The 24371-nt window shown below is 37.9% G+C and overlaps 1 protein-coding gene across 1 annotated transcript in view; it reads right to left on the reverse strand.

Moving 5' to 3' along the window:
• Nucleotides 1-24371, reverse strand: part of ERN2 (endoplasmic reticulum to nucleus signaling 2) — an 886535-nt gene that overhangs the window by 62404 nt on the left and 799760 nt on the right. Inside the window, exon 20 of the mRNA XM_044089233.1 lies at nucleotides 8601-8724. Coding sequence (XP_043945168.1) covers nucleotides 8601-8724 — 124 coding nt within the window. The remainder of the gene's footprint in view (nucleotides 1-8600; nucleotides 8725-24371) is intronic.

A 24371-nucleotide genomic window follows, 5' to 3' on the forward strand; every position in this document is an offset into this window, starting at 1 on the left:
GAGATGATCATAATCTTATCTCTTGCCTATTCCTCGATCTCTCAAAGGCCTTCAACACGGTTTCTCACTCTCTGCTTTTACACAAACTGTCTGACCTCAACTTCTCCTTGGATATAGTTGCAAGGTTCTCCAGCTATCTCACTGACAGACTTCAATTAGTGAGATGGCACTCTGCTCTATCTACCCCCCTTCCAGTAAGAATGAGTGTTCCCCAAGGATCCATTCTTGGACCACTACTTTTTAATATCTTCACCAAATTACTCTATTCTTCTTGCCTACAGTCTTCCATAGATAGTCCAATATGCAGATAACTCTACAGTCATCACCATTGCTGACTCTCCTTCTGAACTTCTAACAGCTAACCAGTCATCCTTCAATGCAGTCGAGACATGGCTCTCTAATAATCAGCTCATCAACCAGAAAAAAACAAAACTGTTACTCTTTCTCCCCAAAACAGTTAATCACATCAAATCATCTTTCTCCATAATGTCCCTTAACAATACCCCTATCAAAGTCGACATCAGCACAAAACTCCTTGGCATTACCATCAATGATCAGCTAGAACTCGACCTTCACATGAATAATTGTATCAGAAAAACCCATCAGAAACTACGACTTTTGTATAGAAATAAAAACATTTTCACTGCTGAAGCCAGGATCACTGTCACGCATGCCTATCTTCTACCTTGCCTAACATATCACTCCCAAATATTTACAAATCTTAACTTTGCTCTACTTGCAAAGATTGAATCAACCTATTACAAAATAGTGAGATTTGCAGCCCACCAAACCTATAACTCCCATCACTGTCTCTCCCTAAAACATTTAAATTGGCTCAAACTACCTCACCAGCTTTTTCTCTCCCAGCTCCAAACCATTCACTACATTCTTTACCAGCCAGCCTACTATCCAGCTCTAAGCTCCCTCATCTCCCACTATTCACCTACAAGGCATCTCAGGAGCTCGACCCCAGATCTATTACTTATCTATAAACCCAAGTCTAAATCTTGGTGTAACATATATAACTACCACCCCTCTGTAGCTTGGAACAAGCTCCCACTTGAAGTCAGAACTCTTACACATCCTAAACAATTTAAATAAGCCATAAAAGAGTACTTTAAAAGACACTGGACCTGCCACTGTCCCCAGCCTCCCTGAATACATCTATCATACAAACTAACCATCTTTCTCTTCTCTCTTTACTTGTCCATCTCATAATCATCCTCTATCCTTTTTAATCTACCCCACTTTTTCACCTAGCTATCTCTTCACTTTGTTTCCCATTCCTTTATTTGTAAATTCCTTCTAAGATACTGGTACAGTTCATGTATTACATGATTAATAGTCTAATTTATCAAACTACCTATACTTTCATGAAACTTCTTACACATTTATATATTTAATTGTAACACAGTACTACCATCTTTTTCCCTCTGACCTTTGACTTTCAAGCACTATATACTACTGCATGTTTTCTTAAACTACACTGGAATTGTAAATTGTTTGTATCACTTGGAGCTTTTCTCTCTGGGCCTCTGCTGAAAAAGGGCTTTGGCTCAGTCAGACACTCCAGGCCAACAAATGTAAAATAAAATAAATAAAATAAAATAAATAAATGCACATGTTTCCCATGAAATTTAAAATATGCCTAGTCTTCACTAGGTACATCCTCGTTGTGAATTAAATTCCAGTCCCCACCTTTACATAATATTCCCTGCTGAAAGCAGATCTCCCAATTTTTTAAAGCTCCATAATAGCAGTTTAAGATGGAATATAAATACATGCCAGTGTAATCTACATCCCTTGCTAGCTGCCCCTTACTACCACAAACCTGCATTATTATCTTTTTTCCTCTTATTTCACTGTTGGAGCTCCTCTACCAGTAAATACTCCTCATTTATTCTGTATCTGATATTCTGATGAATATTCATCTGGAAATCCTTTCTTTATCAAATTCATATGCTCAGTTTTTCCAAATATGTCACCTGAATCATTGTTATTTACACTTTGCATTTCTTCATATAATTATTCTTTCCTTTTTGTCTATACCTGTGAGACCATTCACATTCCAAGACAATATGGAAAGTGTTGCTATTATGATAAGAAGTCATTATTCCCATCTATTAAATATGACAGCTTTTTTAAATGACCACTTCCAGCTTTTGTGATACATGCACCCATTAATGTTTGGCAAGTGATCCTTTTATACATTTTTTTCTTATCATCAACATTGTAACCTATGTCACATTTTCAAGACTTTTTGTTTTAATGAAAACAGTTAAACAAGAAAACAACCCCCCAAATGCCCCAGAACATGTTAACTTAATACAAACTCACAAAACTATGTACAACTTCAAATAATAAAGTTTAATTCTCCTAATAGGAATAACTGTCCCACATGGACAGCTGCAAACACAGGTCCTTATGTAACCTACAGCTGAGGTTATACATGCTAAGACACAGGCTACTGCCTGTGCTTCTACTTACTCTAATTGGTGTCTGTTCATTTTTATCTTTATTCCCCTCCCAGATGTAAAAAATAACTTGCATGTTTTCAGAAAACATTAACTTTTAACCTTGAAGAAACAAGTGCTTTGACCATCATTTATTGCCCTATAATCATCTTGTCTTCATGGAAATTTAAGAGACAAAAATGTATCCTTTAGCGGCAGGCTTTTAAAACCAAGCTGAAATATTTTTTGCTAAAGGAAAACTTTTCATTACATTCAGTGTTTCCTTATTCATAGAAAGTTACTAGGCTAATGGCCCTAGGGCCCTTACAAGCCCAGCCAAGTTCTTATCCTTATGTCCAAAATCAGCACCTATTGCCCCTGTCCAGGAGGGACACAGGTGGAACCCCTGAGCTGAATTTACGGTCACCCATCCAATCGTCCAGATTGCGTTTGAAGATGACCAAGAGGTACTCTGTTTGACATGAAGTGGGAGTCAGTTTCAAAGGTGTGGTAACCTCGGGGAGACAAATCTGTTCCTCCAGCAAGTTTTATTATTCTCACATACCAGGTTAAGGTCTTTAGAGCAAGTAACTTGTGTACCATTTGACTTATGGATATGCAGCATTTCCAATAAAGCAGGGTTAGAGATTGCCTTGTATGCAAGGCAGGGATCACCTTCTGAGTAGTCTGTATGAAATAGAATAAAGTGACAGTGATTTCAGATGATCCCCATAGGACAGATGCTGAAGACCTTGAATTTTCCTTGTGAGGAGCCTTTGTGGTTTCCTCCAATTTTTGCAGGTGCTTGGAAAGGTACATACCAACAGGGGCACTGTATTAAATTATTGGAATGATCAGGGAAGAGTAGAGGGAGGTTATAACTTCTTTTTTCTGGAGGCAATGCCCTTACTTATGGGATGAGCAATATAGAATGCTCTTCTTACCACTGTGGAGACATGGCAGTCAAAGGTAAGGCTGCTGTCAACTTGTATGCCCAGGTCTCTCACCACTGAGTGCCTACTTAGGATGTTGCTATTGATATGGTAGCTAGCAGGAACATTGCTTTTACTGAAAGGAATGAAAATAATTTTTTGCATTGAGTTTAAGGCCATGACTTTGGCACCAGTCATTTGTTTGTGTAAGACCCTCTTGTAGGATGTTGACATCATTTGGACATTCTATAACCGCTCCCAGTTTGCAGTCATTAACAAACTTCGACAGCCACAGACCTTTAGTTTTTGGTTGTACTTTGGAGAAATAGATTCCAAACAGTACAGGTCCCAGTACTGATCCCCGTGGAACAGCACTGGTTACAGGTCTGCTGTTGGAGGTGAATTCCCCTATTTTGATTATATAAGTTCTATCAGTGAGCCAGTTAGTGACCCATCTAAAGATATAAGGGTTGATGCCTAGTTGTGTGAGTTTGTCAATGATGCCTGAGTGGGGGATAATGTCAAATGCCTTGGCTAAGTCCAGGTAGGCTGTATGCACAGATTTCACTTCATCCAAGGCCTTGGTGACTGTCTCAAAGAAGTCCACCAGGTTTAACAGGCACAATCTCCCTTTGACAAATCCAAACTGAGTAGGGTCAAATGTTTGGAGATTACCTATATCTTTGTTGATAAGGTCCATGATGATTTACGCCATGGCCTTGCAGATAAGGCCAGTCAGGATAATAGATCTATAGTTCCCGGAATCAGTGGAAGTACAACCTTTGTGCAAGGGGAATAATGGTGGCTGTTTTTCATTCATCTGGTACGAAGTTGGTGTTTAGACTATGACTGAAAAGAGTACCCAATGGTAATTCATGTTGGAGCCCAGGCTGGGATGTTATCAGGTCCCAGAGATGCTGTGTTTTTGGTCCTAGAGAGAGTATTTACAACCTGCTCTTTAGAGATACAAGGTAAGTGACAGGTGGTAGGGATGTCATGGGGTACGTGTGGTGGGGACAGGGGAGTGAAGTTTTCACAGAATCTGTTGGCCAACAGGTTAGCTATGTCCACAGGCTCAGTATATGTGGTATCATTAACTACCAGTTCAGCACAAATCTGGGCCTTTCCTTTTAGGTTATGAATGTAACTATAGAATGCCTTGCGGTTGTCCTTTATTGAGGAAGCTAATTTGGACTCGTAGTTTGCTTTGGAGGACTTCACAAGAAGTCTTATTTGCTTGTTTAAGCTGAGGATGGACTGTTTCCAGTTTAGGAGGGCTCACTCCTTCTTACTCTTAGACAGCAATTTCTTCCTCTTATTGTAAAGCCTGTTAATGTCAGTTGTCGACCAGGCAGGTTTGTGCTTCCTTGAGAAGCTTGTTTTGGTCCTATCAGATATGGCCAAGTCAATGCAGGTGTGCATATAAATCACTTGTGAAGAGCTCGATATAGTTGCCAGTGCCAGCTGAGGGAGGAGGTGCTGTGAAGCTACTTTTACCATCCTGTAAAAGGTTATAATCTGCTTAAGAGAAGTTTTTTAGTTTAGTTGCTCCTGGGTGGGGGGGGGGGTCAAGTGTGATAGTTACTCTGAATGAGACCAATTTGTGGTCAGATCACACCAGGAAGGACCTCACAGTGGGGCTGCTACAGTGGTCCGCTATACTGGTAAGCACCAGATCCAGGATGTTGGCACCCCTTGTGGGGGTGTCAACTAGCTGGTCCAGGACATTGGAGTCAATGAAGTTGGGGAACCTTTGGGCAAGTGAGTTTAAGCATGGGTAATTTACCCAGTCAATGGATAGGTAGTTAAAGTTGCCCATAACCACGGTGTTTGCATGTATCTTGATGGACTCAAGTAGATCTAAATAGACAGAGTGGGTGTCCTGATTCATGAAGGGGGTCCTGTAGATAGCAAGGATTTGAATAGGTGTCCTACCAACAGTTAATTGCACTTGAAGTGTCTCCAGGGAATCATACTGTTTAACCAATCTGAAGGTGTATTTATCTTTAATGAATATTGATACACTGCCTCCTTTAGTTTTCATGCCTTCAGTTTGAGGTCTGAACATGTGGAAGGAGGTGTAACCAGTATGGCTCAAGTGATCTCCAGAGCCTTGACCAGGTCTCTGTGACTGTACAAATGTCTGCATCTTCCAAGGTGAGGACAGCTTCCAGTGAGTGCAGTTTCATGTTGACACTCCTAGTGTCTAGCAGCATAACCTTGAGGTTTTTAGATGGAGTTATGTTGGGAATTTTGTTCTTGAGACACTGCCTAAAAAGGCACTATGGGGGTGGCAAGAGCCTTAGCCAGTAGCCAAAATCCCAGGGGTGAGAGGTGAAGACGATCTCTGGCAAAGCATTGAGGTCTGTCGATCATATCATCCCAGGCTGATAGTGGATCCCCTTAAAATGACAACAGAAGCTAAGCCAATTACTGAAGTCATTTTCTGTTTGTGTGAAGGCATCATCCTAGATGAAGGTAGAATGCTGCTTAAAGACAGGGAGATACCTGCCTGAGACACATAGTCTGAGAGCTCAGCCATGTCTCTCTTCATATAGTTCAGAGAGGTACATCTCAAATTGTTCACACCAATATGGACTATGATAGAGTCATAACAGTTACCTGTTGTTGAGAGACTTGAGTGCATGTATGATATGGCATATCCTGGCACCTGACAGACAGCTGACTGTGACCTTTTCCTTATGCAGCCTGTCAACTCTTAGAGAGGAATATCAATGTGTCTTATGATGAAATCAACTATGACTAATATATTTGATTTTGTGTTTTGCATTAAAGGTTTGACTGGTGAGATACTGGTTCATGAGCTATTATGTGTAATGAGCTCTGCAGAGGAAGTATTATGTATAGCATGCTTGTGTTTGTGTTTGGGAGGTCTGTGATGTTTAGGTATGTTTCTGATGAGGACTTCTGCGTATGTAGGTATGTGTGATATGGGTTTGGGTGGAGTAGGAGGTGAGGTGTGCATACTGGCAACCTGCTCATTGTCATATGTACTGACTGGTGTGTGAGACAGCATGGATTTAAGGTTTTTAAAATAGCTGCATCTCTCACACTTTATGTTTGTGTGGACTAGGAGTAAAGGGTTGTCAGTGAACATGAGGCAGTTGTTACACTGCTTCGGGATGCCCGTGTTGACCAGGCCGGCTGGAGAAACATATTTACTTGTTTCCACTTAAAACTTGTTATTAGATTAAGCCAAGGGTCTTAATCCAGATATTCAGCTATGCAGAATTAATAGAAAACATAGCAGCTTTACATATTATGATCTGTGTACTTTTGCACTGCAGCACCCACCTCAACATCCCAAGATTATGGCCTATCAACTTAAACCTGCTTTTGAATAGCCATTTACACCTTTTTGCATTATAAGCCCTACACTTCTTAATACTCAGAAAGAAGAAAGAAAAAAATATATCTGTTTTCTTTAATATCTTTATCACATATAACAACTAGAAATGTTTTACTATAAAACATTAAATTCATATCATGAAAATGTTCATAGGAATACTGTTCAGGACAGAAACTATTTTACTTACAGTTACCTTGTTTCTTTTTCTTCCTCTCCCTTCAGTGTCCTTTCAAACATTAATGACATGAAGTGAGGCAAATGCCTTTCAGTTCCTCAAAAGTTTAACAGTCACCTCATTCCACTTTTCTTGTAGACCTGTTTTTTGTAAATGCGACTGACGATTTGCAGTCTCACATTTATTTACTTATTTCTGTGATGCTAGTCTTCTTCCTGATCATTTTCACCTCACAACTCCAGACACTAGTTCAATTCAAAAGTACTCTATCTCTCAAATATTTTCCTTTGGAATAACGGAAATGTTTTACTGGCAAGGTCTCTCAATGTGCTTTTTATCAGAAAAAATGAAAAGCAGAGTTGCCTTCTGCTAAATGCTTACTTTCTGTTGGACAAACTTTTGTATTTCCTCCTTAGCTTGTTCTGCATCAACAATTGACTTTAATCCCTGGGAAAAAAAAATCTTAAATACAGACAGATACAGCAGTTTAAATCTCACACCTGCCTCACAACATTCCCTAATTGTTGGAATAAATTTGATTCTCTTCTGCCTGATGTACAAACACTCTACTGTCTCCAACTTTTAATACTTTGCCCTTTCACCACAGTTTTATCAGGATAAACTCTTTCTGCTGATGGGTTTGCATCTTTACTAATACAGGTTTCAGCTGCTTTCTCGTGGCCAGGTTTGGAGAATACACATGGTGTGCCCTTTCAATTAACAGTTTCTGCTGTGGAATACCAGTCCTGTTGCTTATTTGTGCCTTCAAAATTAATACCGTCTGCTCCTTCTAGTTTCTCTGATACAGCATGCTCTTTCCTTGAATTCTACCATTCTTCTTGAGCAGTCTGATACTTAGCCTGCCTTTTCTTCATTTTAACCTCTGATTTTTGCAGTTCATCAGCTCATCTCAATATCCATTTAAGGGATCTTCCATTTTTCAGCCTCTTGTTATTTGAGTTGATATACTCCTTCAGTGTTTTGTTTAGTTTAATTATCTCTATTTTTTTCCTCTAGAATTACTGGAAGCCAGTCTTGCAACAAGCCTGGAGCTTAAACTGCTTTATGCTGAACAGCTGCAGGATTCTTGCCAGTGAGTGTTTTTACTTCACCTTTTCTAGTTGATTTTCTTTCAGGCTCTCTTAATTTCTTCTTTGCTGGCATCTATGTAGTGTATTTACTAGCCAGTAACTGAACTTACTAAAAGTGACAGAGTTTCTGGCCCTCATCTTTCAGCTTCTTTTTTCACACTGGGAGAGCTGAAGTTAAGCTGTTGATTAGTGTACAGCCATCTTGTAAAGTCCCTTTGTCTTGTTTGCTGACTGGAATTTGAGGTCTCCTAACTCATATCTAGCTTCTGTGTTATTATGACCAAGATGGGATACCTTACATTTATTCATATACTTCAACTGCCATTTATTGGGCCAATCTACCAGCATTCATCCTAAACTTCCTTCTCAGACTTGCTCCCTCTTCCTCTACTGTATCAATTTGATGTTATCAAGAAGTAACAGTATCCTATTCTTTACCTTTAACCTAAATAATGTGAATGGAGTGACAGTATATGAGGTAAGATAGTTTCTGACAAACAGTAATTATTCAACTGTGTGGTTTACCCTGGAGTAGCTATACGATGAGTGTATTTTCATTTCATTTAATTCTGCACTTACCTGTTTGAAGTGGCACAGATATGTGCATTCTCCAGTTAACCTTCACAACATCTCTTGCATCAGTCTCTAACGCAGTGATGATGGGACCATCAGGTGGCTCCTTCTCTATACGGTCACTTACATCCTAAGACAATACAGAACAAACACATCACCAAGCATTCTTAAGAGTCCCTTGTAGCTATATCTCCATAGCTGGTACTGTAACACACCAAAATCCATCAGTGATACTGGTGCATTATCTTTTTTAGACACTTTTATTAAATTATCATGTATGACAGGGACACATACACATTAATAGAAAAAAATTATTAACATTTTTCTGTTTACAAATGTTATAGATTATATATGTTTTCTTTCTTTATAGTGACTGTCACTTAGGCTAACATTACAAAATTGTTCAATTCCTGTCTTTAATTAAACCTCACTACTCCTCCTGAACTTTATTCTGCATGTACTGTTCCAACAAATTCCATTTATTTCTAAGTAGTTTGCCACTTCCCTTTCCTAAAAATCCCTCTTCCAGTGATTTTGTCTCTTAAAATATTCAGTAATTCAAAAACAGTAAGGTTAGATTTGATTTCCATTTTCTAGTAAATGCTTTCTTGGCAGCCAACATAATTAAACTTACTAAAGCCTTACTATGTCTAGGAAATCCAGATCCTGTGTACCTGTTCATAAGAATCATTTCCTTAGTTACAGCCATTTGTTCACCCAATATTTTTTACAGACTACTCTGTAGGGATTTTTTTAAAAACCTGTTAACTCATTACACTCCCAAATAACATTCCCAGTTACCTCTTTATTCCTCAATACACCTCCAGCATTTGCTACCTGAGGAAAAATTCTCTGACGTCTACCTGTGGTATAAAAATACCTATACAAACATTTCCAAGCATAGCTATCAAAGTCTTAGCACAGGAAATCTGGAAAAAGACAAAAATAATGGGGGAAATGCCAAAAAATAAGCACACATTTGCAATAATGCTATTATAAACTTAGAAATTTGTGAGAATAAAATGTTTTGTGTTAAAATGCAATTTTTGAAGGATATGAAGTCAGAAACTACAATGAATGTCAATAATAAGTGACTTCAATCCTCAGTGATTTGCCAGAAAACCACACATTTTATGAGGAATGGACCAAAAATATGAGGTGAAAATCTGGACATTTGAGAAGTATGCTTCTAAGCAAAAATCCTAAGCCTTTTGGCCTTTGTTGCATACTTGGGAGCCCTATACATACATACATATATATATATATATATATATCAGTATTTGTTGTTTAATCATTTAGTCCAGTCTCATTTTTTTATGACCTCACAGATATTAGTACACCAGTCCATTCTGTCCAGCAATACTCTGTAATTGTGAATTAGCCTTGTTACTATTTTGGGGGTGGGAGGAGGATGACAACCAGAGATTTGATGTCTATATTGTAATTACAGCATACTTCTTTAACTTTCCTTTGGCATGTTCAGATATCTGGCGAAAACAGAGGAAATGAGGGGCAGTGACAGTGGTTGCAGCTAAGAAGCAAGAGGTGAAAGTATGTTTGGTGCCCTAATCACTTGCTGCTGATGTCTTCTGAGAACCTCAATTATCCCCTTCCCTCCCGCCATCATCCTTATTATGGGGGAGGGAGGTCTAGCTGAGTGCTGCTCTGACCCTGCAGGTGGGCCCTTCATCTTTACGGATAGAACAACCTCATGCCCACCACTTCTAAGACTTCTGGATTCTCTCCTGCCTTATCTAGCTTTGGCAGGAGTCTGGCACAATCTTACTGTGAGACCCTGCAGGTGGGTGTCCCTTTCCAGGAAAGAACAACCTTGACATCTAATACCTCAAAAGCTATCATCCTCCCTTTAAAAGAGGTGCAAGTTAAAAAGTGGGATTCATGTATACATGGCGAAGGCAGGGATTTTTTGATATGCAGAGACAAGGAATTCCTAACTGGACAGTTTATGCATGATGTCACAGGCATCACCTCCTGACTCTGGCTTGATCATGTCCTCCCCATGTACTATCATTAGCATGGCAGTCTGTGGGCAAGTAGTAAATATGCTCTAGCCTCCACCAAAGTGTTTCCCAGCTGTGATTGCACAGCTGATATAAGCTACTCATTCCCACCCCTCTCCCACCACTGCTTAAACACTGTTCAGCTGGACTGCCATCCCTCTATGCCATGGCGCCAGTGCCTAAAAGTACCTTTCATGGTAGTGTTTTTCACTGACTTCAATGGACTAAGCTAAATGCTTATGTTACTGCTACAGGGCTTTAGAGCTTTGAGCTGTAGTTGCAACGTGAGATGCAATAATTTTTTTACTTTTGCTTAAAGGACAAGAACGGGATTCTATTATTAAATGCTCAACTTCTCTGTCCCTTTTATCCCTATTTATTGTCCGTGCTATGAATAAACAACTACACAGCATTTAAAATATCTTAAATTGACTGTTTCTCTCCACTAGAACAGTACCATACTGTACTGTGCTGGTCGCACTTTCAAAAAACTTTTATCCCACCCTTGCTGCAGTCTTCAATTTATTGATGTGATCAAGACCACTGAATACAGATAGTTTTCTGGCCAGTTGCCTCCCCAAACTGACATCACCAAGACTGTCCTAAAAACCCACCCATGCTGTGATGTCACAGGTCTCTAGTCCTTCCCTTACCCATAGAGAAAGTAAAGGCTAGAACAAGGAAACAGTGCATGAGTCAAGTCTCCTGCTGTCAGCTGTCAATCACAGCTGGTAAGAGCTCAAATTACCTTTAGCACTTTGACAGCTAGGGAAGTTAAGTGTGAAGAGAAATGGCAGATGAGTCAAAGTAGTACAATTTAGTCTTCAAAAAATGCAGTTTAGCCATTCTAAAAAGAAGAAGCAGTAAAAAAGCAGTTTGAAAGTCTGTTCTGTGGCATTTCCACTGTTTGTGTTTTAAGTAGTCATTGAATGGCATGAAATGTTGCTTGAAACTGACTGACAGACAGCAATGTATGCATGTAAAATCAATGCAGTGACAGGAGCTTTATGAAGAAAGGCCTGTGTGATGTAACTTTTTTACAGACAAGCACTGCATTTTGGGAAACCTGGAGGCAGACTAAACAATCAGAATTACTTCAAAATGCCAGACCCCATGTGGTCAGACTCAGAAATTACATATAAAATATTTAAAAGCCTGTAAATAATCCCAGAGTGGTGTTAAAGTGCAGGAAACACCAAACCACAATGAAATAAACATGAGTTTTGAGTCTCTGGGTGCGGTTCTCCTTTAATTTTTCTGTATGTTTTAGTAGTGTAGTGAGAGTTGCATTATGATCTATCACTTGTGGAATTATTTATGTTGCTTTAGCTAGTTATTAAATAAGTAAAAATAAATAAATAACTGAAGTGAATGGTAAATTATGTTTTTACTCCTGATGTACTTTTTAGGTAAAATTAAATCTGTGTTGTGGGTTGCTTTGAGTGGGTTAGAGAACTCTGGAGTTATGTACTTATATGTGAACTTTTACTTTAGTTTTTAGCAAGTAATATAAGTACTGTGGATTTTGTGAAATTTTACCAGATGTGATAACCTGTAAACAGTGTAGATAAACTAGTGATGATACACACAGGAGGAATTCAGAAAGGCTACCTCATGGTACCATTTGGTACTCAGAGACAGCCCTACCATGGTGCTTTAGTACGAAGACATGCACCTTATTCAGTTTTAAGAAATGTAGGCACTGCAATGTTAAAAAAGAAAAAAAGTATGTTCAAAAGAGTATGATACAAGAAAAAATTATGTGCTTTTTCTCATTCTTGCAAAGGGGAATGGCTGGATTACAGCTCTTAGTATTACCTAGTAACAAGTTTTAAGAGAAAGCAAATGCATAAAAAAGAACATTGAGCATAATAAAGCTCTCCTCTAGCAAGTAAATAAATAAATATTTGTAGAAGCAATTCTGTATCTGGTTCTTATGTCTCCATGGAGACAATCTGATAAAGAGTAATACAAATAGAATACTTCACTCTTTTAATGACTTTGTTTCAACGGCTAGGAGAGAAGGTTTTCTGAAAGCATTCAAGTGTTTTCTCATTCTGGAAGAGCAATAAAGATAAGACAGTAGAAGCACAGGCTGTACTATGCATCTTAGCACATATAACCTTCCTATTAGGTTAACCCAAGTCTATGAGTGTGGCTGTCAGTTTGGGACAATTGTTTCTATTAGTTAGGTAAAACTTCAATATTTGAAGATTTACATAGTTTTGCGTGTTAATATGTTTTTGGTGTGTATTTGTTTTTTTGCTTGAGGGCTTTCAATAAAACAAAAAAATGTATAAGGTGTGACATAGCCATAATGTATAAAGAAACAACTGTATAAAAGGTCAACCTGCCAAACATTTGTGTGTGTTCATGTAACACAAAAGCTGGAGCTAGATACTTAGGAAAAAAAGCTGTTACAAATAAAAGGTGGGAATAATAACTGTGCAACATAATGGCCCTTTCAATACTATCTTTAAATATGAATGGTCTCACAGATATATACAAAAAAGAAATAGTGAACTATATTAAAAATGTGGAGTGCAAATAGCTATGCTACAGGAGACACATTTGTAAAGAACTGAACATGTGAATTTGATAAAGAAAGGTTTTCAGGATCGTTATTCAGTGAAATATCTGGAGCAAAGGAAAAGAGGAGTACTTATATCAATTGCAAGAGGAGCTCCAACAGTGATAGAAAAGGATAAAAAAATAATAATGGTAGATATGTCGTACTAAGGTGCTACTGACAAGGGAGAAGGATTACACTGACATGTATTTATATTCCACCTAAAACTGCTATAATGGAGCTTAAGAAAATTCTGGGAGAAATAATCAGTTTTTAGCAGGGAATATTACTTATTGGTGATGACTGTAATTTGATTTGAAGCAAAGAAGATGTGTTTGGGGGCCCAGAAGGGGAAAATATAACAAAGGAAGATTGATTTTTGAAGAAATTTATGAAAATATTTGTCATGGAAGATATGGATTCAGTACTAATTCAGAGTGAATTTACATATTATTCCCCAAGATACAAAAACTGGGCTAGGCTAGACAGAACTTACATTTCACAGGAACATGAGTGTTTAATTGAAGGTTTTGATACTCATCCAGTAACTATTTCAGATCACACTCCAATAATAACTAAAATAAAAACACAGGGTAATGAAATAAAAATGAGACACTGGAGTTTTCCCACCTATCTGTTGAAAAGAGAGGAATTTAAGGAATGGGTAGTGGAAATTATTCTGGAATTATTAGAGAAGACAAAGTTCTTCTGAAAATATAGCTAAGGAGTGGGATAAAATTAAAGTGGAGTTTAAAAATAAGGTGGGAATAAAAGAAAGAGAGATATAGTTAAGAAGCAACAAGAATTATTTAGAGGGACTGACAAATGTTAAAGTATTTTGGAATGGAAGAATCTCACAGAAGAAGAAGAGGAGCAACTGCAGAATGCTAAGCAGAAAATAAAGGATTACCTTGATAATATGCATGAGTTAAGAAGACTGCTAAGCAACCATTTTTTTTGATAATAATGCCACAGCACAAAAACTTTTAGTCTAACAACTCAGGCAACAGAAAGTAGAAAGGGTTGTCGCCAAGCTTAGGGAGCCTATAAAAAGGAAGATAACAAGAGATCCTGTAGAAGTACTAGAAATATTTCAGAAATTTTATGAAAGTCTGTATAAAGCAGAAAAATATGGAGAATGAGAAAAGGCACAAATGGAAATGTTTGTGGAAAAAATTAAATATGCCAAGGTTAGAGGTAGATTAGACTGAATTACTAATAGTTAGGGTAGGAGGAGATGAGATAAAAATAGTGATGTATAACCAATCAACAGAAAAATCCTCAGGAAAAGATGGTACTTCTGTGAAAGTTTTGAAGCTAGGAGGGAAAAAAACTGATAAAGATCTATATGGTTGTGTTTAACATGATTTTAAGAGGAGGAGAAGCACCAACATCCTAGAAGAAAGTGGTGGTGGTTGCAATACCTAAAGAGGGTAAAGATCCATCAGATTCAGCTTTGTACAGGCCCATTTCGATCCTAAACCATGATTACAAAGTGTTTATATCTATAATGGTTAACATAATGGCAAAGGTGATGTCAAAATTGATAGACATGGATCAATGGGGTCTATATTAGAATCTTGAAAGGACTAAACAGCGAACATTCATAAGAGCGAAAATGGCGGACATCGAAGGGAGTCTTTTGGGTCTGTGGTACAGTGGAGATTGATATATTTGCCCTTTCTTCTCTGTGGTGCGATCTTGGAGTTGGAATATATAGTTAGCGGGGGGTGTGGGGGGCGCAGCCCCCCACAATAAGGAGTTTGATGTTTTCCATTTTCCCTCATATGAGCGCTCGCTGTTTAGTCCTTTCGAGATTCTAATATAGACCTGGCTCAATGTGGTCTTGTGGAGGTGAGGCAAACATTTGACAACATTAACAGAACAATGATGATCTGGAGAGAAACTGAATGTAAGAAAATACCACTGTCATTGTTGGGTCTTGATGCAGAGAAAGCATTTGACAGAGTAAGCTGGGAGTTTATGAGCAGGCCAATGGAAGCATTTGCATTTACCTGATAAAATTATAAGGTTGATTAGGAGGCTATATGAGGGATTGGAGGTGAAAATTAAAGTGGGTGGGTTCCTCTCTGATAATTTCTGTTTGAGCACAGGAACCATGCAGTGGTGTCCTCTTTCCCCTTTGTTATTTGCACTAAATTTAGAACCACTGGCAAAGAAAATAAGAGACTTAGAAATTCAATGATATAATTGGTATGGTAGGCAAGAAAAGATGGTTCTATTTGCAGATAATATTACTTTTTATCTGATAAAACCAGAAAAGGACATTTCAGTGTTGTAGAACATTTTGAGGCAGTTTCAAATCATTTTAGGATACAAAACTAATGAAGCTAAAACAAAGTCAGTTATGTACCCACACATGAACTGGTTTAGCAATATCTGTATTTATTGGGACATGATAAAATGAAGTACTTAGGAGTATAGATTAAAAGGGATTCGGGTGTGGCAGCTAAGGATATGTGGGAAGAGACTAAACAAAAGATAATATAAAAACTGAGAAATTGGAAGCCCTGTTATATGGATAGCAAGATACAAGCAGTTAAATAGTTTTTTAGTCCCTTTAGTTTTATATGCAAGTCAGGCATATTTTTTATCAACCAGAGGAGAAGTTGTGGATAGCAATTAATAAAGAGCTGAAGGATTTTATCTGGGGGGGGGGAGAGACAGCAAGAGTCAAGTGGGATAAGCTGATTATTCTAACTGAACAAGGCAGTTTGGGTTTGCCCAATTTGAATGGATATTTCAGAGCTACACAGTTAAGACTCCTACACATAGCAAAAACAGAAAGCTATAATTCAAAGTGCAAAGGGATGATGATGAAAAGGAGGGGTGGGCTCAAGAAACAAGGAGAAACTGGAATTTTGGATGCAGATCCTTACGCAAAATAACAATAACCATGCAGAATATTACATTTATAAAGTAGCAGAAAGTTTTCTAAGAACTAAGCCAACATGGGAAGGGAGAAAGGAGATTCTACCAATAAGGATGACTGCAATTAAGGATTCAGACAGCAGGCAAGAGGGGGCTGAAATATATTGGAGAAAACTTGTAAATCAGTAAAAACTAAATGAAAACTCCAGCCAAGCTAGAGCTTCCATTGAGTGACCTCTTTAAACGTCTTGTATCAGAGGCACATGGGATATATGCTAAATGGCGATTCTGAATGCCCATGACTTATTTCTTTTTAGGTTGTTTCAATGGACAATTTCAGGCCAATAAAGCAAAACCCCACTAGCTGTGGATATGCATATTTTGGTCTTGTTATGACCTCATCAGAATGGGACAAGCAGAGTGTTTGACTAAGCATAATAAACACAGAGCTGTTATACCCAGCTGATGTCCATTACCATTAGGGTGAATGCAAAATATCCCAAATAACAAACTAAAACAAAGAGTGAGAAGGTCACACATTTGAAACATTTTGCTGTGTGTGTGTGTGTGTGTGTGTGTGTGTGTATATATATATATATATATATATATATATATATATATATATAGATGTAGATACACACACACACACACACACACACACACACACACACGCACGCGCACGCACACAGTTCTACGAAATGCTTGAACAAAAAGTCCAAGCCGCTGCTTGAATGCTGGTCTGCTAATGGTAGTGTTTCCCACTAATTTCAATGGGCTAAGTTAGCTGCATAGGTTTCTGCTGAATAGGGCTTTAGACTGTATGCATAAGTTTTCATGAACGGTGTATGTTTTTTTTTTTTGGCAGACAGGCAAACCACCCTGTAACCCCTACTACATATTTATAAGTAGTTTGAGGCTGAGCAACAGAAGACAAATGGCATATTCCCCAACCTCAGTATAGTGTGAGCTCACATAACTAAATATGGCACTCACTGATCAAATGAATATTCAATTTCTAGTGTTGCGGCTCAGTCTGTTTGATTAATGGAGCCTTCAACCACAAGCTATACACCCATGTATATGCATATAAATGTGCAGACAAACACACACACATATATTGAAATACTACATTCTGACAGTCTATACATGCATTGAAGAGTTCAAGTTCAAAAGTATTTATGTCATAAGCACACTAGTGTTTGAAAAAATTACAATGACAAATAAACAGATACTTTGTATGTTCTTAAATACCTATAATTTGCTGAAGGAATAAAAATAATATAATAAAATATAATAGCAATTAGGTTCTGTGTAAGGCATTAAAGCCAAAGATTAAGGTGAGTGTGTGTGTGCGTGTGTGGGTGTGTGTGTATAAACATTTTCTGTGAAGTTACAGTATAACAATATGCATATGTATATGAAAGACTTCTATAAAGTGACAGTACTTTTTGCATCACTAAACTGAGACAGATTAATCCTAGAGTTATGAAGGCTGGCTCAAACATCAAATCCAAATTTATCCAGAAAAAGCTTTGCACACTGTAATTTGACAGAACAAATAGCCCCCCACCTTCTCTGTTAAATATGCTAATTATTCTCAATTGCCCCCAACAAGATCTCATATGATATCTAAGCATACAAAGATTCAGCAATCTTGCCATGGTAAAAAAATGCAGTCTGAAGATTTCTCCAAAGCTATGAAACTGGTACAGAAATTTATTAATGCAGAGAGTCTGGCCAAAGTAAAACATCTTCACCATCTCTCATACATAACGCAAAGTATAACAACCCCAGTGGCCAAAAAATAAATAAATAAAAAATAGTAGCCAGGTCATTATAAACAACAAAGCTAATGTATAATGGCATGTAATGTTTTGCAGAAGAAAAATGCAGCAAGAAATGATCATTGAAATACTGCCCCCCCGCTAAAAAGCCCAGCCAGTTTAAAGTTGCCTTCTTTTTTGTTGCACCTCACACGCCATGTGACAGAATAACATAAAAAAAACATGGCTACTGCATCCTTTGGATGCCACCTATAACATCACAAGTTGATTAAAACTGTAGGTAGGAAGACTGCATGACAAGCATTACAAAACAACACTTCACTTTATATAACAAAAGCCACGCACCAAAATTAAACTGCAGAACATAATTATATAATGCTACAGTTAAAACAAAAGTCTAGTTTGAACAAGTAGTAATAACCATACACTAAATGTGCTTACTTCATTGGAAACCATCTGACATCATCTTGGGATCAGTAGCCAGCAAAGGTTTACTACATACTTGTTGCTGCTTAAATTTAAAGAAATTCTAGTTTTTAATAACCTTGTCCAGTTTAGATAAAAAGGTACTTACATATCTGAATGAATGCAACTGCGTATAAATAATGAGTACAGAATCCACAAGTGGTGGCAGACCTCTCAATTTCTTAGCACATGAAACCTGGACAAAGGCAAAAATAATGGGGGGCAAAGGACAAAAACAGGGGCAGACTTTAAATATTACTCTTATAAACAAAGAAAGTTGTTAGAATAATAGATTTTGCACTGACAATAATTTTCTGAAAGATGTGAAGTCTGAAACTCAAATATCGGTCATTATTTAGTGACTATAGTCCATAGTTGTTTTCCAGAAAACCACAATTATTATGAGGAAGTGATGAAAAATATGAGGTGAAAATGTGGACAGTTTAAGGTGTGTGAGTGGTACTACTGTTGTGTCCGCCATAATGTTTGACTGCCTCACAAACTACATATCTAACAATTAAACATTGTATTTATACAACAAGGTAACTTATGGCATAAGGCAGTCAAATTATGATACATGTTAGAATATTTCTTTTAACATGGGGTTTGGAATATAAAGTATTTTTGCTCTGAGTGGGATGCAAGAAAGTTCTCGGTATATGTAGTTAATGGTTTATTATTTTCTTTCACTTGTCTGGTTTATTTTATAGTTTTACATGCATGCATTGCTTTTTCTACATGTGCTGTTTTTGCTAAATTTTGTGTTTAATTACGTAATACTGTGAAGAAAAGTTTGACCTTTGTGTTACTTTGCTACAAAATGCAATCCAAATAAAATGGTAAAGTAAGGTTTGCTAGGCTCCATTATTTTAAATTAGCAGATCACATTTATAAGATAATGATTGGACTTTAGAACTAAGTAACATTTAATATTAAACTTTTTATCTGTTAAAAGGAGATGTTTACCCTTTTTTCATTCTTGTATTTCAATTGGCCGGGCAGTAAGCAGTTTTTTTTGTACATACTGAGATTGGGAATTAGAAGCAAAAGCAGATGTACATTACAAAGCTGAATGTGGCATCATCCTTAATATTTGGGATTTAGCCACAGGTGAATGTCTGTTCATCTGGCCTCATTTCCAGAGCTTTGTACATCCCCAAAGCAGAAAGTCTTTTCTCTACAATAAGGATATTAACACAATGTAGCGGCCTACTGAAATGCTGGGACTCCACACTGCCAAGTCCCAAAATACAGAAAGAAAAAAAATGCATGACAGGAGCAAATATCAGGTCTCTCTTTTCTCCTCTAAACTTGTTTTTTTTTCCCCAGGGAGCAGGCTGCCCTACACCCCCTAATGTGTGTGTGTGTGATTGTGTGTGTTTGTGTGGGAAGGGGCAAGCTTCCTCCTCACATCACCTGAACTTGCAAATATACAAACTCTGAGACCACCATATGTCAGAGAAAAGGGAATAGTCAGTGTAATGTCAGTTTCAGACTTAGTCTATATAAGTCTGGATTTCGGTTATTCGGACTCCACATTCTGGGGCTGGGCACTGCAATTCAAACAATTACCATAGGGGGCTTGGTAGAAAATGGACAGCATCCCTTGATATTTTCATTTCTCTTCTGCCACCCAAGAGTCACAATCTGTCCAGGTAGCTCCCAGAGATTTTTTTTTTCTTCATTTACTAATGCTGACTATTTTTCTGCACTGCTTTTTTATTGATTTAAGTCTTGTTCTGCTGTGATATCAGGGATCATTCCAAGGCCAGTGATATCTCCAGGAAAGATCACCAAAAATGAACCTAAAGGAAACTGATTCCACTGAAGGACTGTCACGTTTAGGGACTTTTCTGCTTAGAGAAGAGCCATCAGTTACTGGTCTACAAACACTGTGATCCCATTAATAATACGATCTTCCTTTTAGATCCTGCAGTTTCCTGACTTTCTTGAACATAATTCAACTTCTTGCTGTAAGCCAAGGGACATCTACCTCTTCCCCTGAATGACAATCTTCTTTGAGTGCTTCTGTTAAGCATAAAGCAAAGCACCATAACAAAATGGATAAAAATATAAAATTAGTTATGAAAGATACAGTGAGAAGCTTATGGGACTCGTTATCAGTCCACTGAAGGCCTGTGGGCATTATCTCTGATGACACATGGCTTTATCTGTTCACAACTCCATCATCTGTTTTGTCTGCTTCCCTGATTATCATAATACTAGGGGATGCCTTCTTATCCTTTAAAAACCTATTTTTTCAGTCCATGAATCCAAAATTCTATGTACAGAGATAATGATTATGCCAATTTATTAAAAAAAATGAATAAAGCTGACTGAGCCTCTTGCCTTACATTCCATATGACGGACTGCCTGCCACGCAGATAGATGTTTTGGCTTCAGCCATTTTATATTATAGGCGATTTACTGACTAATATGTAGCAGCATGACACAGGCTGTATACTCTGGCAGATCCCAATGACAACCTTTGAATTCTGTCATTGGTCCTCCTGCCCAAGTGTAAGGGAAAGCCTTATCCAGGGCAGTTATTTGACTGGGATGTTGGAGAAGAGGCAACCCTTGCCCTCATCTACTCTGACCAGTTGCGTTATGAAAGGGATGAAAGACATTTTTATCTGGTTCTCCACTTTGGAGTAACCCTCTATTTAATGTAAGAATATTTTAAATGGAACAAGGCTAAAATGTTAATGCGCAAATGCAAGAGGAACCTAAAATTGCTAGGCAAGCTGTTTTTCAAGTATACAAAAATATCTTTGCTAAATCCTTAATAGGAACGGACTCACAGCCTCTTTGAGTTACTTTTCTATAAAATACAATCCAAATAAAATGGTAAAGTAAGGAGCAAAGAAAAATGTAAGTGTCTCTTAAAAAAAAAAAACAACTACTGAAGAGGCAGCAGTGATTGATTTCACAGGACACTACCATGGGATACAAGTTGTTACCTGCTAACAATAATTTTCCCATTCACAAAGACAGTCAAATCCTGGACATATTTGACTTTGGGAATAAGAGCTAGAACTTGCCACACATATGTTCTTCACAAACAAGCATATATTTTTTTAACACCTTTATTAAATTATCACTTTAGACACAGGCACACATATATTAGAATGGAGAGATGATAAAAAATCAGCAAAAGGAGAGAAGTATTGCTGGAAATTAATTCATCCTCAAGTCTTGGCAAGTACCTTCACGAGGTGGACCCTTTTTCACAAAATCACAACAAGACGACACTGATGCATAGACTATATTTTACATAGCATATAACATGGACAGAAGTAGGTTAAAAAAATAAAGCAAGGCCCAGAATAAAAAAAATGCCCAGTCCTGGTAGGCACACTGGTACCAGGACTGGAAAAAATGACAGCGTAGAATCTTCAAGACATGAAAAGATTCCTACAATGGGTCTAGGCCAGGCCCAGGGGGCGATGGCCCCCCTGTTGTAGAAGGAAGCACCAGTCCACAACAATAACAAAAACTGATACCCAAAAAAGCCATACAGATGACAGAGTGGACTGCTGAGTATACGAACAAAATTATATATTGTTACTATTATGCAAGAAGCCCACAATTTCCATGCAAAAAATATATGAAAAGATTGAGAGAAATTAGAGGAATGAAAAATATTGCCACAAGAAAAACTGTCAGAAGCTTCAAATAAAAATGTTTTCATTAATACAACAAATCCATGAAAAACATTATACAGACCAAGAAACCTTGTGCCATTTGGAAAAATAAGTGACCGAGGAAGTCTGAAAATTTAAAGAACAAAATTTAGAGATGTTTGAAGGGTATAAAAAAGAAATATGGACATGTGAAAGAAAGAGAGCTCTGATATGGTGCAATATTTATGCAAAGGAGAAAGCCAAATTAATCAACATAAAAAGGCAGTCCCAAAGATATTTGGAGAGAAATATAGGCAAAGGATTCTAGACATGGAAAGCTTTACAATAATAAAAAAATAAGATCATAAAGAGGGAATATAGAACAGAAGATTAGTTAAGTACAAGTTAAAAAAAATAGAAGCTGAAATTATGGAATGTTTGCGAAGTGAAGGATTCAGAGTAGAAAGTCTAACACAGGTCATACCACAGTATGATGGAACAACTAGTCCCCAAAGTAAGCAGAAACAAGAGTAGCAGGAGTTGTCTGAAGAAGAAATATGGACATGGGAAAGAAAAAGAGATTTAATATGGTGCAATATTTAAGCAAAGGAGAAAACAAAACTAATCAATGCATAAAGAGCAGCACCAAAGATATTTGAAGAGGAATACAGGCAAAGACATCTGGATATGGAAAATTTTTACAATAAAAAAAATAAGAAAACACAGAGGAAATGTAGAAAAGACGATTAGTAATGGAGACGTTAAAAGAAATAGAAACTGAGGTTATGTATTGCCTGCAAAGTGAAGGATTTAGTGTAGAAAATTTAACTCAGATAACAACGTAACAGGACAGAGGAATGGACGCTCAAATTAAGGAGAAACCAGTGGAGCAGGCAGCATCTAATCAGTTGACATATGAAAATACTTTGGAGCCTCCCATAGGAAACCAGTACAAAGGTTCAATTGCAGCTATACAGCAAGGGAAAGAACAGGAAACTGGCAACTCTGACACAGTCAATGCAGTGGAGTGATAGGCCAGCGAGTTCCCATATGAAAGAGCAATAGATGACACAGGGTGAAAAGTACAGTTTTGTACCTACCATAAATGTAGATGTTCGAGGATCCACATTGCTGCAGTCATAACCTGTGGGTAGTCCGCTGTCCTCGGTCGGCCCGAATACCAAAGTGTTAGGCTGGTGTCGGTCATAGTCGCTCTGATCTGACGTCAGTACGCAGTGGTACTAAAGCGCATGACCGACGCCATTTCCTCAGTCTTTCTTGCCCCAGATGTCAGAAGGCCTAAAAAAAAGAGACCATAGCCAAAAATAGAAAATACCCAACCACCAATTACAGACAAAATAATTACCCCAAAAGCAACACAGCAACCCTAAACTACAGAGGGGAAGGAGGGAGGGTAAATTGGACTGCAGCAATGTGGATCCTCGAACATCTACATTTATGGTAGGTACAAAACTGTACTATGTTCTTCGTCTCACATTGCTGCAGTCATAACCTGTGGGTAGAATCCCAAAGCAAAGGTAAGGGAGGTTGGCAAAATCAAAGAACACTAGGAGCTGCTAACATGCCCTGTAAAACTGCAGTGGCAAACCCAGCCCTAGACTTGGAATAAAGAGGGAGATGGTAATGTTTAGTAAAAGTGTGCACTGAACTCCAAGTAGCTGCCTCCAAAATATCCTTAGTAGCTACTCCCCTCAAAAGCAGTAGAAGTGGCAGTAGCCCTAGTGGAATGAGGTCTAATCCCAGGCGGAACCTCCTTTCCATGATGAGAATAACAAAAAGCAATACAATGGCTAATCCACTTAGAAATAGTTTGCTTTGAAACAGGTTTTCCTTGTGAACCCAAGGCAAAAGAAATGAATAACTGTTGAGACTGCCTGAACCCTTTAGTTCTGCTCAAATAATAACGTAACTGCCTGTGAATATCCAAAGTGTGCAAAATTTTTTCCCCTTTATTTTGGGGATCAGCATAAAAAGTAGGCAAATGAATAGATTGGTTCAAGGCCACATCAGAAACAACTTTAGGCATAAAAGAAGGGTTAGTACGCAAGGATACCCTATCCTTATGAAATATTAGGAAGGGTTCAACTGCCATTAGAGCCTGTAATTCAGATACCCTCCTAGCAGACGTAATGGCCAACAAAAAAGCAGTCTTCCAAGACAAAAACTTCAACTCACATGTAGCTGCAGGTTCAAAAGGAGGTAAAGTCAGTTTTTCCAACACAAAATTGAGATCCCAGGAAGGAGTAGGAGCTCTACGTGGGGGTCTTATGTTCTTTGCCCCTCTAAGAAATTGCTTAAACAAAGGGTTAGAAAATAATGGTGGATCACAGTCATAGTGAGCAGAAATGGCTGCAGCATGAACTTTCACGGAGGAGAAAGACAAACCCTTGTCTAGTAAG

Source organism: Protopterus annectens, chromosome 12.part0 (assembly GCF_019279795.1).
Source record: "Protopterus annectens isolate FY-2018-M chromosome 12.part0, PAN1.0, whole genome shotgun sequence".
NCBI classification, from domain to species: Eukaryota; Metazoa; Chordata; order Ceratodontiformes; family Protopteridae; genus Protopterus; species Protopterus annectens.